Consider the following 17,265-nt stretch of genomic DNA (forward strand, 5'->3'; position numbering starts at 1 on the left):
ATCATCAGAATCAATTTTAGGTACTCATTTCACCAAGGATGATACATGTTAGTTGTCGGGTGAGTAGGCAAGTCTGTCAGAGGTGGTAAACTTCTTTAGATATCATCCAAAGCTCCTATGTAGGTAACAGTGTGCACAGTAAGATTACTATATTTTTTTTTGTGTGTGTTAGAATTAATTAATTTTCACTGTGACTTATGACTTTTCAGCAGGTGTGTGTGCATGAGTGGACCATGGCTGGATCATTATTCAGTAAGAAGGAAAAAATAGAGGAAGGCTTCCCTGACACTCTCTCCGACTTTGGATATGCATTTGATAAAGGTAACTAATGTGTTTAGGAGACATTATGTATGTAAATTTATGATGTTTGTTTGTGATTTGACTCATCATTGTAGCTAGAATTTTCAAAACTAGTCAGAAGACTAAAAACATCTAAGTTTTTAAAGAGTATGGAGGTGTTATTGGACTACTTCAGCAATTGGTTATGTTGTGAGCAAGAAGTCTCCTTTGGTAAGGTTGTATCATTGTTAGTGGATGGAAAGGAGTAATCTCATTGAGGACCTTACTGCTCAAAAGTTCATCATTTTCTTGCTTTTTTTATTGAATGCAACCTTAAACCTGCAGAAGCCCCCCAAAAGGGGTCTTTTGGTTGGATGATAATACTGTTTGGATGATAATTCTGTACTACTGTATGAAGCATGGATGTAGCTGAATAGGAGCTGACTGATTAGGTTGGATGCCAAGGTGAGATACAGGGAATATTTGATTATGAATGATAGGAATGTCAGAGCTGTTTGTGTAATGGTGGTGATCCTGAAGAAATAATCTAGTTGTGGGTGACAAGTTGTGAAAATGATAGAATGTCATTTTAGAATATTGTACTTTAATTGTTGCTCAAAAACTGTAGCTTTACTAATTTCTGAGTTTAGGGGTGATGCTCTTATTAAAGGAGCATTTGGATGAGAATATCAATAGTATATTTGCTTTACAGGCTACAGTGCATATGGATTAGGTTAGATAGGATGATTGCTAACAGTTAATTTATTTCCTGTATAGGTGAAGCCCAGCATCTTCTGTCTTCTTGTTCTCTGTCTCTTGTCAATATTATTGCTTGTATCATGCATAGTCATTGTTTTTCTTATGAATGTAATCAAATCTTTTGTTTCATTTGCATTTTTTATAGTAAACATGTTTTTCATGTTTAATTTCATGAACATAATAGTGTTCCTGTTGAGCATAACAGTATGACTAGAGGCTGAAATTACGAAGTATAAGTGATGGTTTAACTTCTGATACAACCCTTAACCATTTTATTGTTCCAAGCATTGTATGACGTGTTGAGTAGCAACTGTCTCGTGTTATATGGTATTTTATTGACTCCTACCATCATTTAAATCCTTGCTAATATTTGTTTCCACCACTTATCCAAAGATGTTTATGATAGTCTGCCACCTCAGCTGAAAAAGATGTGCATCTCAGTTCAACATAGATTATTTTAGAGTGGTATCCAGTTGTATGCAATATTTGGTGGTCAGTCTCTTATACATGTCTCTGATTTCATAATGACACTCATTATGAAATGTTACACCAACATAGCAATAAGACAATTTATGTGATTCTATTGTAAGATGATCAAAGATATTCACAGCTGAATTTATATTATTAAGGTATAATTTTTCATTCATTGTCATTGCGCTTGTTTAAAATTCTTATTCTCCATGGCTATACCCACTCTTGACAACTGGATGATGATGATAAACCAGTACTTGGAAAATATGCACTAGCAGTCATTCTTTTATTATGTATCTTGGAATCATTTAATCATCCTCATCTGTGGACCATTTCTCACCTCTTGTTTTAAGTTAGCAGATGCCATGTGATATCATTAATTTGTGTAACCATCCAGTGGAGAATTCACAGGGTTCACTTATCTCAAACTGTAGATGAACTTCCTTTACTTATCCATTAAAATGAGGCATGAAATGGGTGCACTCCCAAGATACATTTCTTCCCAGTGATCATTCTGTAAGACATTATATAGATTTAGTTTCTCTGTTAACCCATTCTATGCTGGTTGATAAGCTGTAATACTGCATTAGTCTTCTGTTTAGTATGTTTTTCTCAGCTTTTCCATAAATTAATCATTGAATTCTCCTCCATTGCTTGATTTGAACTTTTGGTACACTTTGATGAGCTAAAATATCTTAAACTTAGATATCCTCTCCAGCTTGTGATCCTCAGTTTTTCAGCTTGTTTAAGATATGTATTTAACTTTGCAGTTTCAAAAGTATTCATGTGACAGTGAAAATGAATCACATCAGAAGTATATTTCATCTACTGATTTCCCTCTGATAATGGGCAGATGTTTTTTAGATGTTTCAGCTTAATGTGCTAAAAAGTATGGAAGGAAGGGCTTAGTGTCAAGCGAGTTTATTATCCTACACAGGAAAATTGATTACTGATTTTTATTATGTTTCATCTTAAATAACAGATCTTGTTATAATCGCTTTGATTCATTGTTGATTTTTTCATAACAGTGAAATTATAAAAGTTGACAAAATTACCAGCTGGACCAGCTAGGCACAGCATTGATAAGGTCAGTTGGGGACTGGAAATACTGCCTACATTTGCTTGAAACACCTTCTCTTCCTAATCTTGGTTAACTTTTATTGCTGGAAGAGTTGTACATGCTATTTCACTATATCCCTTTTGGTTGATACTTTGATTTAATTCTATATGGCTAGTAAAAGAATGGCCTTTAATGATGCCTATGAGGCTGTGGATACCTGCAGTCTAACTTATCATCCATGCTTCCAGAGGAACTAACCTCTTTTTATATTGAAGGAGGTTTGATATATTGACAGGAATAAAAGGAAATGTAAATAAGGTTAAGCTTCATAATTTGTAAGCTTTTGGAAAGATTTTAGCAGTTGTTTTGTGCAAAAGATTCTAAAATGTATTTTTTGCTAATGCTGTATTTTACATGAGGATCAAGTGCTGCAGAGATGATGAGATACTTCTCAATATAATTCTCCCCAACAGATGGCAAGTTGAAAAATAAAGAGACAGGAAAGCCATTCCAGTTTGTGGTTAGAGAAGGAGACCATTCTTATAACCAGAGACATTATGAAGCCCTTGGTGAGGTGAGGGGATTATTCACTTTTCAAAAATCTCTGATAATTTTTAACCATCCCATATTATTATTATTATTAATATTATCATTATTTTATTATAACTATAGCAGGTAAGAACATTTAGGCAAGAGGAATAGATATAAACATGTGGTAGAAATAGTAGGTAGGAACGTTAAGCAGTATCATTAGGTAGAACTAGTTGGTAGGAACATTAGGTAGGAGCCTCTGCAAACTCTGCACTATAGTTGCCCACTGGCCTGTTAAGTGTGAGGCATTAAAGGCTAAGAAGCCATACTGGAGTTCACTAGTTATGGAGTTCCAGATGCAAACAGGTGTTAGAGATATAGGTGAATAGTTGGTTCGATTATAACTGTATGGTACTCTGGAGAATATGGCTTTGGACGGTTGATGCTAGTTTTGGTACATTGTACATGTTTTGGTGCATTGTACATGAGAGGCAGAGAGTGGATGCTTGCAAATGGAATCATCTGTAAGGTATAAAGAAAAATTCATTTTATTCACATCCATGCTTTAGCTGTAATGTGTAATGCACCAGAACCATAGGTATCACAAACCTTTCTTTGGTTTTCCTTGGGTCCTTCATACTATTACAATTTTTTATATTAATTATTTTTTGCTTGCATGTTTGCTTTCTCCTGTGTTGGCAAGATAGTCTCAGTGAACATTTGAAGAAATGGCCTCAATCGCTGACATCCTTTCTCTGGCTGTCACGTATAATGTGCCAGAACGAGAGCCCCTTGTCCACAATTAGCCCCACAGGCCTTTTTGTGGTTCCCCTGACTGCTTCATATGTCCTGGTTCAGCTTAATGACAGCGCATCCCCTGTGATCCAAATCAGTCCAATTTGTTTTGTCTCTTGTATGCCTTGCACCCTTCTGCATGCTTAGGCCCTGAACCTCCAAAGCATCTCTTAACTACATCTTCCACCTCCTCCTTGTTCCTTCTACTTCTGACATGTATACCCTCTTTATTATTATTATTATTATTATTATAATTTTTTTTTAAACGTATTTGCCATTTCCCTCATTAGTGGGATAGTGTCAAGAACAGAGGAATGAACCTTAGAGGGAAAATCCTCACTTAGCCCCCTTTTTCTGTTCATTCTTTTGAAAAGAAAAAAAACTGGAGGGGAGGATTTCCTGCCCCCACCCCCACCCCCACCCCTTTTAGTTGTCTTATATGACATGTAGGGAATACATGGGAAGTATTCTTTCTCCCCATCCCCTATTATGATTAATTTTACTATTATTTTTGTCGTTATGGAAGACTGGGACCTATTTTACTAGGCTTCTCCATCTTTGAGGCTGCACTCCATGCAGGAACAAGATAAGATAGGGTACTTTAGGACAAGAAGGTCTTTACTGATGCTCTGCTGTTTTCCATACACAGGTGAATACAGTTTTGTCAAATGTGACTTCTCACTTTTGATGTTTGCTGAGGGTGACAGCATATTATTGTGTATGTAAGCATAAGTGATTGAAGGTCAATGTGAGTAAAAGTAAAGTAATGGTATTTAAAAGGAAACACAGTGAAAGTTTAGATGTTGCAAAACCTAATAGAGTGAGAGAAGAAAGTGTAGTAAGTACTTTCATGCATACTTTAATGATGGAGGGCATTTAATTCATATCCCACCAACTGGCAAAATATGTTCATATCTCACCAGCTGGCTGTGAACTCATAACTGAAACGTGCTCCAATGTTTGCTCTTGCTAAAGTTATCGGGATTATCGGGATTTTATATGATCTTACAGAAAATTATTGAGGAATAACATTATTATGTTCCTCAGCTTGTTTGTGATGTTGATGAAGCTGGTTTATTTTGGAAAAGATTGTCAACTAGGCATTTATTAGCAAAGAACAGAAAGACTGTTGTAGGATTAATGGCTACCAAATATTGTTTGCCTCCTCTACTTGGAGGGAGTACTGAGGGAGATTTAAAGCATAACCAAGCACTTGGAAATGTTTAATTCAGAAAGTCCCTGGACTACAAAGAGCTATATAAAGCCTGCATTTCCTGTGATTTGGCAATTGGAGAGTCAGTTAATATGGGGGATGCCAGACAATAAATTACTTCACCCCAATGCACTCTAGAAGCAACTCAACCCCTCATTATTACCCTTTTTGTTAAATATCCATAAAATTCTTTCTGCACTGCTTGAGATATGGCAACTGGCTAAATTATATGCTGTTATTCATGAAATCAAGGGTTGTATACCTTCCTTAACCTCCCAGTAATCCTCATTTCACTTCATCACTCTAGCAGCACCTTAATCCATCAACTTTCATCTGCATTACATGTAATATGGCAACATTTGCTCAGTCATATGATTAAGGGGGTGACTTGGCAAGCCTAGTTCACATGCTTCCTCTATCTCCCAGTACACCCCCACTCTACTCCATTGCATTAAAGCAGCAGTACAAGACCTCATCAACACTTTTGTAGTGTATATTCCATAAGGTTTTAGTTGATGTCTTCTAAATTATGTCAAGACAGAGTGTTATATAAGGTTGGTAAGCTGAGCTATTCCAGTTTTAGTCTATCCTTAAGGATTAGATTGGGAAAATTTTTGTTCAGGTACATTAAACCCACATTACATGGGTTTAATTTGCTTCACTTTTGCCAGTGTTGACTTGTGACAGGTTGTTTGGACTGACCAGTGATGTAGCTTGTTTTGAGTCAAGAGAAAGATTAATACTGAGATTTTTTGGCAACTTTTTCATTTTTGTCAGTTTGCTCTTGTCAAATTTCAGGTAGTGACAGAAGAAGTGTACAAACTTCTGGAAACAGAATGCAAGCTAAAACGAGCTCCTGTTCCACATGATGCCAGCAAAGATGAGCCAAGCACATTCGTATTTATCTCCGAAGATGCACTGGTAAACACAGAGAAGCTGTTAGTTCTCATCCATGGTAGTGGAGTAGTGCGTGCTGGACAGTGGGCTCGCAGGTTAGTGAATATTTTACAGCACTTCACATTCCAGCTGTGTTTTATAATCCACTGAAATTTAAGCCTTCTTGGTTTCCTTTGAGCATTTCATATTCCTTGATTTAGTCTAGTAACAGAGCATCACTTCAGGTTGCTGTGTCCCATGCATGCTTCATATCCTCTTGCATTTTTAGGCTTTGAACACTCAAAGCAACTTTCATTCTATCCCTCTCCTTGTTCCTTCCACTTCTGACACATGCACCCTTTCAGTCAGCCTTTCCTCACTTAGCCTTTCTCTATGTCCAAACCATTTCAGCAAACCCACTTTATCCTTCTCAAACATACTCTTCTTCCTGCCACACGTCTCTCTTACTGTATCATTCCTTATTTGATAAACCTTACTCACTCCCCTAATCATTCTCAAGCATTTTATTTCCAACATATCCACTCTCTTCCATACTTTATCATGCATGACCCATGCTTCACACCTGTACACACCAGTGGGATAACTATGACATTAAACATACCCATCTTTGCCCTCACAATCAGTGACCCCTCTTTCCACATGTTCTCAGTGCGCCCAAAATTGTATAACCCTCATCCACCCTATGGATTACTTTATTTTAATGATTCCATCTTCTGCCATGTTCACTCCTAGGTATGTAAAACATTCCATTTCCTCAGGGTTCCTTCCATGTATACTCACACTCCAACCAGCCTTTCTCATTCAAATGACCTTGCTAAGCTGAATAACCTTACTTTTATTAATTTCTTATTTCTCCTTTCACACGCTTTCTCTCACACTAGTTGTAGGATTATTTAGGAGCATAATTTTTCTTGTACCTTTTTAGCAATATGAAATACCTCTTTAGGATACCAGTGGTATGATAAATCAGCTGAATATTTAAGCAAGTGGGAAAAGTTAGAACATCAAGTGGTCTGCTACTGTTGCCTAGGAAAACAACAGTTGACATCAACCACCTATAAGGGTTAAAGATGTAATTTAAGGTTAAGTAAGTGATTGAAGTGTAAAAAGAATAAGATTGTTTGTATTAGATGAGATAGCCAAGTGAATGAGAGGAAGAGTGGATGGAAGGACTGTAAGAAGAATAGAAATTAGAGAAATATATTACAGCAGTGGTTTTGAGTATATACCCGCTAGAATGGATAACAATGTAGATACTGGCAGAGGACAAGAGTCAATAGAAGGAAATTAATTCTTCATACAGGTCTAATTTTTCCATAGCAATAAGTCCTTGGTGATTAAGGCTTATTTGTATGTTAGTATATGAATAAATGAATTCTTGAAACACACCTTAGTACTGGATTACAAATGAATTGATAATCATGGTGATGTAAGTTTTGACATACTGTGACATTTTTTCCAGACTAATAATGAATGACTCCCTGGATTCAGGAACACAAATTCCATTTATCAAACGCGCTCAGAAAGAAGGTTATGGTATCTTGGTCACAAACACGAATGACAATTACCGGATTGATAAGAAAAAGTGCAGAGTTAAGATTAGGGTAAGTAATTAAACATCTTTATACTCAATTGTATTAATTTAAGTCTATGTTTTTCTTTTTAGATAGATGTCTTTATGCAGCTTCTTTACCAGATTCATTTTTACATATTGGTACTAGGCAATATTGCACTGATGCATATTTTTTCTTTATTTGTCTTTTTTTCTCTCCGTATGTCTTTCTGTTTTTAATATTTTTTTGTTTGTCACTACCCTGGGGAGGATAATACATAAAACTTTTCTCAGACCTTTTACTCAAACTACAGGTTTCCCTTGCCATTAAGTTTTGATGTTTGCTTTCAGCTTTTTGTAACCAAAATATGCTATTCTTAATGCAGCCTTGATGTTTTGGGAATCTTGATCCAGCTTGAAAGCAAATTAATGTTTCTAAAAAAGTGATGTGTATTATACCCTTGTTTAAAATTGATGGAAGCTGTTTGTACTTGTTAAGTTGCTTATAAGAGAACACTGTATATTAAATATGTAAGACAGTGAGATGCTAAGATATGCTGATGGTTTAATGAATAAAGAGGTGAAAGGCTTGCTTAAGATGAAATGTGACAAGGCAGCTGGAGGGGATAGCACTTATTGCAGATGAATTTCTTAAGAAAGAGATGTTCGGCTTTTGACTGGTATGGATTTTTAGTGAATTTATGAACCACAATGAGATGCGTGTTAAATAACAAAATGCCTGTAGAGTACCGCTGTATAAGGGCAGTGGGGACACGAGTGAATGTTTGAATTACAGAGGTGAAAATTTGTTGAGTGTACGTGGTAAATTGTATGCGACAGTTGTGATTAAGAGGGTGGTGGCATGTACAAAACATAAGATTGTAGAACAGTATGGTTTCAGGAGTGGTAGAGGATGCGTCATTCACGTGTTTGCTTTGAAGAATATGTGAGAATATGTTTAAGGATATTTTTTTTTTTTTTTTATTGTCGCTGTCTCCCGCGTTTGCGAGGTAGCGCAAGGAAACAGACGAAAGAAATGGCCCCCCCCCATACACATGTACATACACATGTCCACACACGCAAATATACATACCTACACAGCTTTCCATGGTCCACCCCAGACGCCTCACATGCCTTGATTCACTCCACTGACAGCACGTCAACCCCTGTATACCACATCGCTCCAATTCACTCTATTCCTTGCCCTCCTTACACCCTCCTGCATGTTCAGGTCCCGATCACACAAAATCTTTTTCACTCCATCTTTCCACCTCCAATTTGGTCTCCCTCTTCTCCTCGTTCCCTCCACCTCCGACACATATATCCTCTTGGTCAATCTTTCCTCACTCATTCTCTCCATGTGCCCAAACCATTTCAAAACACCCTCTTCTGCTCTCTCAACCACGCTCTTTTTATTTCCACACATCTCTCTTACCCTTACGTTACTTACTCGATCAAACCACCTCACACCACACATTATCCTCAAACATCTCATTTCCAGCACATCCATCCTCCTGCGCACAACTCTATCCATAGCCCACGCCTCGCAACCATACAACATTGTTGGAACCACTATTCCTTCAAACATACCCATTTTTGCTTTCCGAGATAATGTTCTCGACTTCCACACATTTTTCAAGGCTCCCAAAATTTTCGCCCCCTCCCCCACCCTATGATCCACTTCCGCTTCCATGGTTCCATCCGCTGACAGATCCACTCCCAGATATCTAAAACACTTCACTTCCTCCAGTTTTTCTCCATTCAAACTCATCTCCCAATTGACTTGACCCTCAACCCTACTGTACCTAATAACCTTGCTCTTATTCACATTTACTCTTAACTTTCTTCTTCCACACACTTTACCAAACTCAGTCACCAGCTTCTGCAGTTTCTCACATGAATCAGCCACCAACGCTGTATCATCAGCGAACAACAACTGACTCACTTCCCAAGCTCTCTCATCCCCAACAGACTTCATACTTGCCCCTCTTTCCAAAACTCTTGCATTTACCTCCCTAACAACCCCATCCATAAACAAATTAAACAACCATGGAGACATCACACACCCCTGCCGCAAACCTACATTCACTGAGAACCAATCACTTTCCTCTCTTCCTACACGTACACATGCCTTACATCCTCGATAAAAACTTTTCACTGCTTCTAACAACTTGCCTCCCACACCATATATTCTTAATACCTTCCACAGAGCATCTCTATCAACTCTATCATATGCCTTCTCCAGATCCATAAATGCTACATACAAATCCATTTGCTTTTCTAAGTATTTCTCACATACATTCTTCAAAGCAAACACCTGATCCACACATCCTCTACCACTTCTGAAACCACACTGCTCTTCCCCAATCTGATGCTTCGTACATGCCTTCACCCTCTCAATCAATACCCTCCCATATAATTTACCAGGAATACTCAACAAACTTATACCTCTGTAATTTGAGCACTCACTTTTATCCCCTTTGCCTTTGTACAATGGCACTATGCAAGCATTCCGCCAATCCTCAGGCACCTCACCGTGAGTCATACATACATTAAATAACCTTACCAACCAGTCAACAATACAGTCACCCCCTTTTTTAATAAATTCCACTGCAATACCATCCAAACCTGCTGCCTTGCCGGCTTTCATCTTCCGCAAAGCTTTTACTACCTCTTCTCTGTTTACCAAATCATTTTCCCTAACCCTCTCACTTTGCACACCACCTCGACCAAAACACCCTATATCTGCCACTCTGTCATCAGACACATTCAACAAACCTTCAAAATACTCATTCCATCTCCTTCTCACATCACCACTACTTGTTATCACCTCCCCATTTACGCCCTTCACTGAAGTTCCCAGTTTAAGGATATATAGAAAGCATATAATAGGGTAATATAGATGCGTGGTGGAAGGTGTGGAAGGAAAGGTATTAGAAGCAATGAGCAGTTTTTGGCAAGAAGTTAAAGTCTCTGTGAGGGTAGAAAGAGAGAAGGGTGAATGAAGGGTGAGTGATGGCACCATGGCATTTTAGTCTGTTCATGGATGGTGAGGGAGGTGAATTTGAGGTTTCTGGGGAGAAAAAATATATTGCCTCACAGTCACCTGGAAATTATCAAAGAGAGTGTAACTACATCATCATGGCATGAGATCACATTTAAAAGCCCACTGTAGTAGTCAGTTTAAGAATAAAAGAAACAATTTCTCATTTATTAGATTTTATATTTTTGTTGAATTGTATATTTTTTTCATTTGCTCATGCAAAGAGTAGTGTGTAAGTAGTTTGTAGATTTATAAATACTGTAAAACTTCTCTAATCCATAATTCGAAATAATGAAATGTTCACACTGATGTATGTTTTTTGATTTTGATTGGCAGCCCTCTAGTATCAAAAAAAATGTATAAAACTACAACAGATTTATAAAAATACTTCAAATCATGCATGCACTGTGCCATAGCAATTACCCTTTCAGGCATTGTCAGCTATTGCCTGACAGCCCCTTGAAGCTGTCTGCTTGTTACATGAAATGGAAGAGGAGCATCTTAAGCCTTGAAAAGTTGTGCAAGAGGCTGACTAAGGGTGAGTCCGAGGCAGTACTTTTGAAGAACTTCATCGCCAGCATTATGACTAATTACGATATCACCAAGCAGTAGAAGATTGGTTCATTTAGTAGTGCTTATTTGCTTACATATTTTAGTATTTACCCTTTGTAAGATATTTACAAATAGGTAAAATATATTGAAATGTGTGCAATAGAAAATGTGCTGTAATTTCTTTGAGGATTAGCTCATGGAATAAGTTTGGGTCCTATGTGGAACATGCCATGTTTCTACCTGCGAGTCAGTCTCAGTTACTACTGTTTTATGTGGATCTGTGCTACTTGTGTGATTTAGATAAACCCGTTTAAGTGGTTTTCTTACAGCTTGCTGTGTTTTTGTTTGTAGATATGGCATCAAAACATCCAGCAACATCTTTTCCTACCCTGAAACCAGTAGTTGAATAGAAAAAAGCCTTTTTGATCTTAGAAATGAAGCACTGATACCCGTGAGAGAGTGTCAGTATGGTAGAAAGTGTGCCAAAACTTATGTGGGGGTTGGTGGATGGAGTAAACGTGAATCATGGGTGGAGTGTGTCATGTTCCCACCAGTGGTTCAGTCCCTCATTCACCACAGTTGTGTGCCAGTCTGTGCTACTTTTTCAGTTTGTGTTTACCTGCAACCCGCTGTGTTTTTGTTTGTTAAAATGGCACCCAGAAGTCCAACAATAACTTCTCCCACTCAAAAACCAGCAGTTAAATGGAAGAGAATCTTATGACGTGCTGATGCTGATGAGGAAGTGTCAGTGTTTTGGCGTGCTTACAATTCGTATGAATTTACAGTATGCAACATGAAGAATTCAGAGAAAATTTGAAGTGCTTTGGCCCACTTTACTCCACTGTCAAGGTAATCACAAGCATTAGAGATCACTTTTGGAGATGGAGAAAAGGCTTTAATTATGCTAACAACAAAAGTAGGAGAAGAAAAGCAGCTTCAGTAACCTTCAGCTCAGGTCTAAAACTAGGAAGGTTTATGAGTGTTTATATATAGAAGACAATGAAGCCGGATCAGACATTTCAAGCAAGGATGGCTCGATAAGTTTATTCATTGTCAGAACCATCATAACATGAAAGTAATGGGAGAATCTGCTATATGTGGTTTCTTTTTGTGTGAGGTTTTTGTAGAACCCCAACATAAAGTGAGGATGATCAATTTCTGAATTATTTGATATATTAAAAAAAACATGAATAACCAGAATTTTTATATGAAACAACCAGTTTCCTGAAGCATTACAGATAACTGAGGTTGCACTGTATTGTGATTTGTATAGTGTATGAAAAATATGGATATTTATAAGGCATGAAAATGGTATGTGTGAAATTCTGTCTGGAAAAAACATAAAGTGTGTAATATGCTTAGTTGTATGTAGAATGAAACCACTTGTGGAAAAAACCATAATCATCATATCCTAGACAGATAAGGAGAAACCATGCCACCAGCCAGGGTCTTGTTCACCTAGCATCCTCCAACACCAATATAGAGGATGGTATATTCCTTTTTTTGGTGTTTTCTTGAATCACATAAACATTTTCTGTAAGAAAAATTTTCTTTTGTTACTAGAGGAGCATTGTTTCAGATGAATTATGTAATTTAACCCACTCTGTGCTCTGTGCCACAATCTTGGGTAATGTAGGGCTGTGCTATGTGCTATAATCTTGGCATCTTGTATTAATTTTCTGCATGACAGTCGCCACTTCCTTTGATTTTCCTGCAGTTTAATATAGATTTTAGTAAATGATAATGATATAGTTTAAGAAAGTTCAGAGTGCTGTTATTTTTTTTTTTACAGTAGAGGCTCCAGTTAAGGACAAAAGTCCACATCAAGGCTGGGCCCTAATTAAAATATGGAGAGGTTGATGAATGAGAAAAAGGAAGTGAAAAGCCTTTCTTTTAAGAAGTATCTGGTCAGAGTTATTGGGAAAGTTGTGAGAGGGTAGAGAGTTCCAAAGCTTTGAGGTGCATGGAAAGAAACAGTTATCAAAATGGTCCACCTTTGAGTTGCCAATGGCCACACAGTAATCATGAGACGCAACAGCTTCCTGAATATTATGTGGTCTACTTTGTGGTAGGGGCACACAAATAGCCAGCTGTTTGGAGAAACATCAAATGATATCTTTAGAAGATGGAAAGTGAACTTACATTGTGGCATAGGGCAAGTGGGTTGAGTTTTGAAGTTAGCATGTGAGAGTTGATAAGCCAGACTGCTTTCGATTCAACTTTGCTAAGTGAAGTTCCAGAGCTAGAACTACCCCAGATGTGAGAGCAGTACTCCATCCATACATGGACACACCAGTTATTGGTAAATAAATAAATTACAAGGGTAGTACAGAACAGTAATATGGAAAGTAGTTTGGTGTAAAAAGTATAGGTGGTTGCATGTACAAGTCATGTGTCAAAAATTAGCAGTGTGCCATATTTTTCAAATATCACAAGTCAGAAATATCTTATGTTGGAACATCACAAGTTAGGGTATAGGTGTAACAACAAAGTTTTGATAAGCCATGAAACTGATTTACATTTGAAAAATGTCTGAAAGTTATAAAGAATAGCTAGTTGAATTATCAATGTGAACAGAATAATGATAAAACATAAGCAATGAGATGCTTAGATACATTAAAAGAAATTACATGTGGTTTTATACCAGTGAATTGTGGGAAACTTATCCTGTTAATGCCAGTTACCAAACCATTATAAATGTATGAAGCTGTATGGTACTTATGGCTATAATTTATCAGAGATGTGGTATCCTAAACCTCCTCAGATGCTTTTACAAATGAAGAAGCTAAAGAAGTTGTTAACCCTTGAAATAAAGCTGGAATCAATTAAGACTAGAGAATGGTGAGGAAGTTTCAGTGGTTAGCTATGCATTTAGTTAATCAGGAGGAATGCTGACAAAATTAAGGCTTTTTGAATCTCTCAAGGTCTCAGCCAAGATTACATCAGTTAGCCCTCCACTCAATCTGGCACTGGTGCTATCTGCTAATGAACCATATTATATAACACCATCCTCTTCACACAAAACTTTACCACTTTGCACCTGCAGTACATTATGTACTCATGCAGAAAAGTGTTGTCTTTATTAGCTAGTAATACTAACCAATACAGTATGTAGCCACAGATCACTACATCCTTTAAACCAAGAAAAAAGTAATAAGAGATGTGTAAACAAAAAGTAGTGTGTCATTTTACAACCCCATGTCTTAGACCCCTTATTTCCTATTGAAGTAAGGTTTTGCCATTCTTAATTTTACTGTTTGTAAGGTTTTCAAGGGATATAACCCTTAGGGATGGCAAGGAATACCTTTACTTGTTTTTCCTTTAAAAGGTAATTCACATTGTGCTTGTATAAATCTTGATTCCTCTTCATCTGTATATGATAAATTTTTTGTACTGTAGATTTTTAAAAGATTCTTAATCTTTTATCTGGATCTGTGTTTTTTCAGGGAAGTGAGAACCCGGAGCGTCACACTATGTATGTTTGGGAGCATTATACTAATGTTGCTAAAGCCAAAAACATTGCCATTATAGCACACAGTTATGGAGGATGTGTCACCAATGCCTTGGTGAGTTACAGCATAAGTTGCTATATAACAAGGTTAAAATGATTTAATTGAATTTCCAGAAGTTACTTGGGAGTAGTCATTTTTTATGCATTTTCTCATATAGTTATTATGCTTATGACAAGTTGATATACGTACCTCTTCACTTACTTTCTGCCCCATGAGTCTCTTCTATTTTAATGAAACTCCTGCAGCACAGAAGCCAGCGACATCCACCGGGCAGGACCATTGGTCATAAAAAAATGTTGCTATATTATTACCTATTTCTACTGTATGGGGAACTTCCAAAGTGGGCAAATTGAAATCTTTTAGCCTTTCCCTGTAACTTTGCTCTCTTAACTCTGGTTCCATCTTTGTTGTCTTTCTCTGGATCTTCTGTATTATCCCTGTATGCTGAAGCATTTTCAGTTTTGGCCTTACGTAGGATAGGAACAGCTTGATAGTTATGTCCTTATCCATATACTTGAGAGCTATTCTGATATTTGCTACTAGATTGTTTGTTTCCTTTACTATTCAACAGGTTAGGGATTATGTTGATTCGCAAATTCTTCTAGCATACAGAATCTTGAAGCTTATTTCCTGCTAGGTGATGATGATATTGAAGACTTTTTTTATTTGTCTTATCCTCATTACTTTATATATGCTTGGGTTTGATTTCATCTACCATGTGCATCTATGTGGGGAGAGTGCAGGGCAGTTGAGCAGTATGTATTCAGTGTCTTCACTGTGGAAGTTGCATTATGGGCGTGAAGAGTCCTGGAATGTATTGAACTGGTGTTTGTGGTAATGTAGGAATGGATGATGTCAGTATGTAGCCACGTAATGTAGGAATGGATGATGTCCAGTATGTAGCCAGTAAAGTGTGACTCATGTTTGTTAGGGGAATGTGGTTTCATATGGGTGTATGTCTTGTGGGGGTGATGTTTGGAAGGGGGTCGTTTAGTACTTGTCGATCATTTCATTATGTGTGTTTTGTCAGATTTATGTGTGTTGGTGAAGGGGGATCTGGAAGTAGAAATCCAAGAAGTGTAAGGTAGGTGTAGGCTTTTCATTTGTACTTTTATTGCACAGCTCTAGTGCAGTTGCAAAGAATATAGTACCGAGCATGTTGAGGTGGAATTTTGTTAACCCTTTAGAGGTGGGCAACATTTTCTGTACATCCATGTAAGGTGGCATATTTTAGGAATGATAAAGTATCAAGGAATAAGCCAGTACATAAATATGTAGATAGAATTCGATGTAAAATGAAGGTAAGAGGTGTTACTTATGTGATATTTTGTCATAGCTGGCTTTGAGAGGATGGGAGGAGTAGTGCGGGACGACCAGGGATGGGTAGCATATCAGGCGTGCCTGGGACGAGGCTGTAGGAACTCTACGATCACATTTATTTACAACTGCTGTGACCATCTATATACATGTCAGAGATGCCACATCACCTAATTTCACTACATTTACGACATAAAAGGGGCCGAATGTTTCGTAATGTTGCCCACCTACTACTGTACAAACATTAGATAGCAGCTAATACTGGTGCTGAATGTAGATGGGCAAATGAGGGTAATTGTTTATAGGAATGGGTAAACATAGGTCATGACGGTGATGCCACATCGCCAAAATTCAAAAAACATTTATGACACAAAATAGCCCATTGTGTTGGTGTTGAGTATTTGTTATTGCTAGGCAGCCAGAGATTGTTCAAAGTACTATGTTTCATGTGGTTCGCAACTATATTATATTTGATTATGTGAGGGTAAGAACCTGGCAAGTGAGGTAAAGTTTGGTTCAGTCCATTAACAGTACATTGACCTCGGTATACCACATCATTCTGATTCACTCTGTTCCTTGCATGTTTGTATGTTCAGGCCCCGATTGCTCAAAGTCTTTTTCACTCCATCCTTCCACTTCCAATTTGATTTCCTGCTTCTCCTTGTTCCCTCCATCTCTGACACATATATCCTCTTTGTCAATCTTTCCTCACTCATTCTCTCCATATGTCCAAACCATTTCAACACACTCTCTTCTGCTCTCTCAACCACACTCTTTTTATTTCCATGCATCTCTCTTACCCATTCATTACTTACTTGATCAAACCACCTCACACCAAATATTGTCCTCAAACATTTTATTTCCAACCCAATCACCCTCCTCTGTACAACCCTATCTATAGTCCTTGCCTCGCAACCATATGATATTGTTAAAACTGCAATTCCTTCAAACATGCCCATTTTTGCTCTCTGAGGTAACGTTCTCTCCTTCCACACATTCTTCATAACTTCCAGAACCTTCGCCCCCTCCCCACCCTGTGATTCGCTTTAGCTTCCTTGGTTCCATTCGATGTTAAGTCCACTCTCAGATATCTTAAACACTTCACTTCTTCCAGTTTTTCTTCTTTCAGACTTACTTCCCAATTTACTTGTCCCTCAATCCTGCTGAACCTAATCACCTTGCTGTTATTCACATTTACTCGCAACTTCTCATTTCACACACTTTTCCAAACTCAGTCACGAACTTCTGCAGTTTCTCACTTAAATCAGCCACTAGAGCTGTATC

At 37.6% G+C, this 17,265-nt stretch overlaps 1 protein-coding gene across 4 annotated transcripts in view; it reads left to right on the forward strand.

The window, feature by feature from the left end:
• LOC139762374 (cotranscriptional regulator ARB2A homolog) overlaps positions 1 to 17,265 on the forward strand; it is a 73,548-nt gene that overhangs the window by 13,685 nt on the left and 42,598 nt on the right. The window contains exons 2-6 of one of the 4 annotated variants that reach the window (XM_071687172.1): positions 210 to 321; positions 3,043 to 3,143; positions 5,907 to 6,100; positions 7,468 to 7,609; positions 14,599 to 14,718. In XM_071687172.1, coding sequence (XP_071543273.1) covers positions 234 to 321; positions 3,043 to 3,143; positions 5,907 to 6,100; positions 7,468 to 7,609; positions 14,599 to 14,718 — 645 coding nt within the window. In that variant the 5' untranslated portion in view covers positions 210 to 233. The remainder of the gene's footprint in view (positions 1 to 209; positions 322 to 3,042; positions 3,144 to 5,906; positions 6,101 to 7,467; positions 7,610 to 14,598; positions 14,719 to 17,265) is intronic. The other 3 variants (XM_071687173.1, XM_071687174.1, XM_071687175.1) reach the window with 3 other exon arrangements.

The sequence above is a fragment of the Panulirus ornatus genome, chromosome 43, assembly GCF_036320965.1.
Source record: "Panulirus ornatus isolate Po-2019 chromosome 43, ASM3632096v1, whole genome shotgun sequence".
NCBI lineage: Eukaryota > Metazoa > Arthropoda > Malacostraca > Decapoda > Palinuridae > Panulirus > Panulirus ornatus.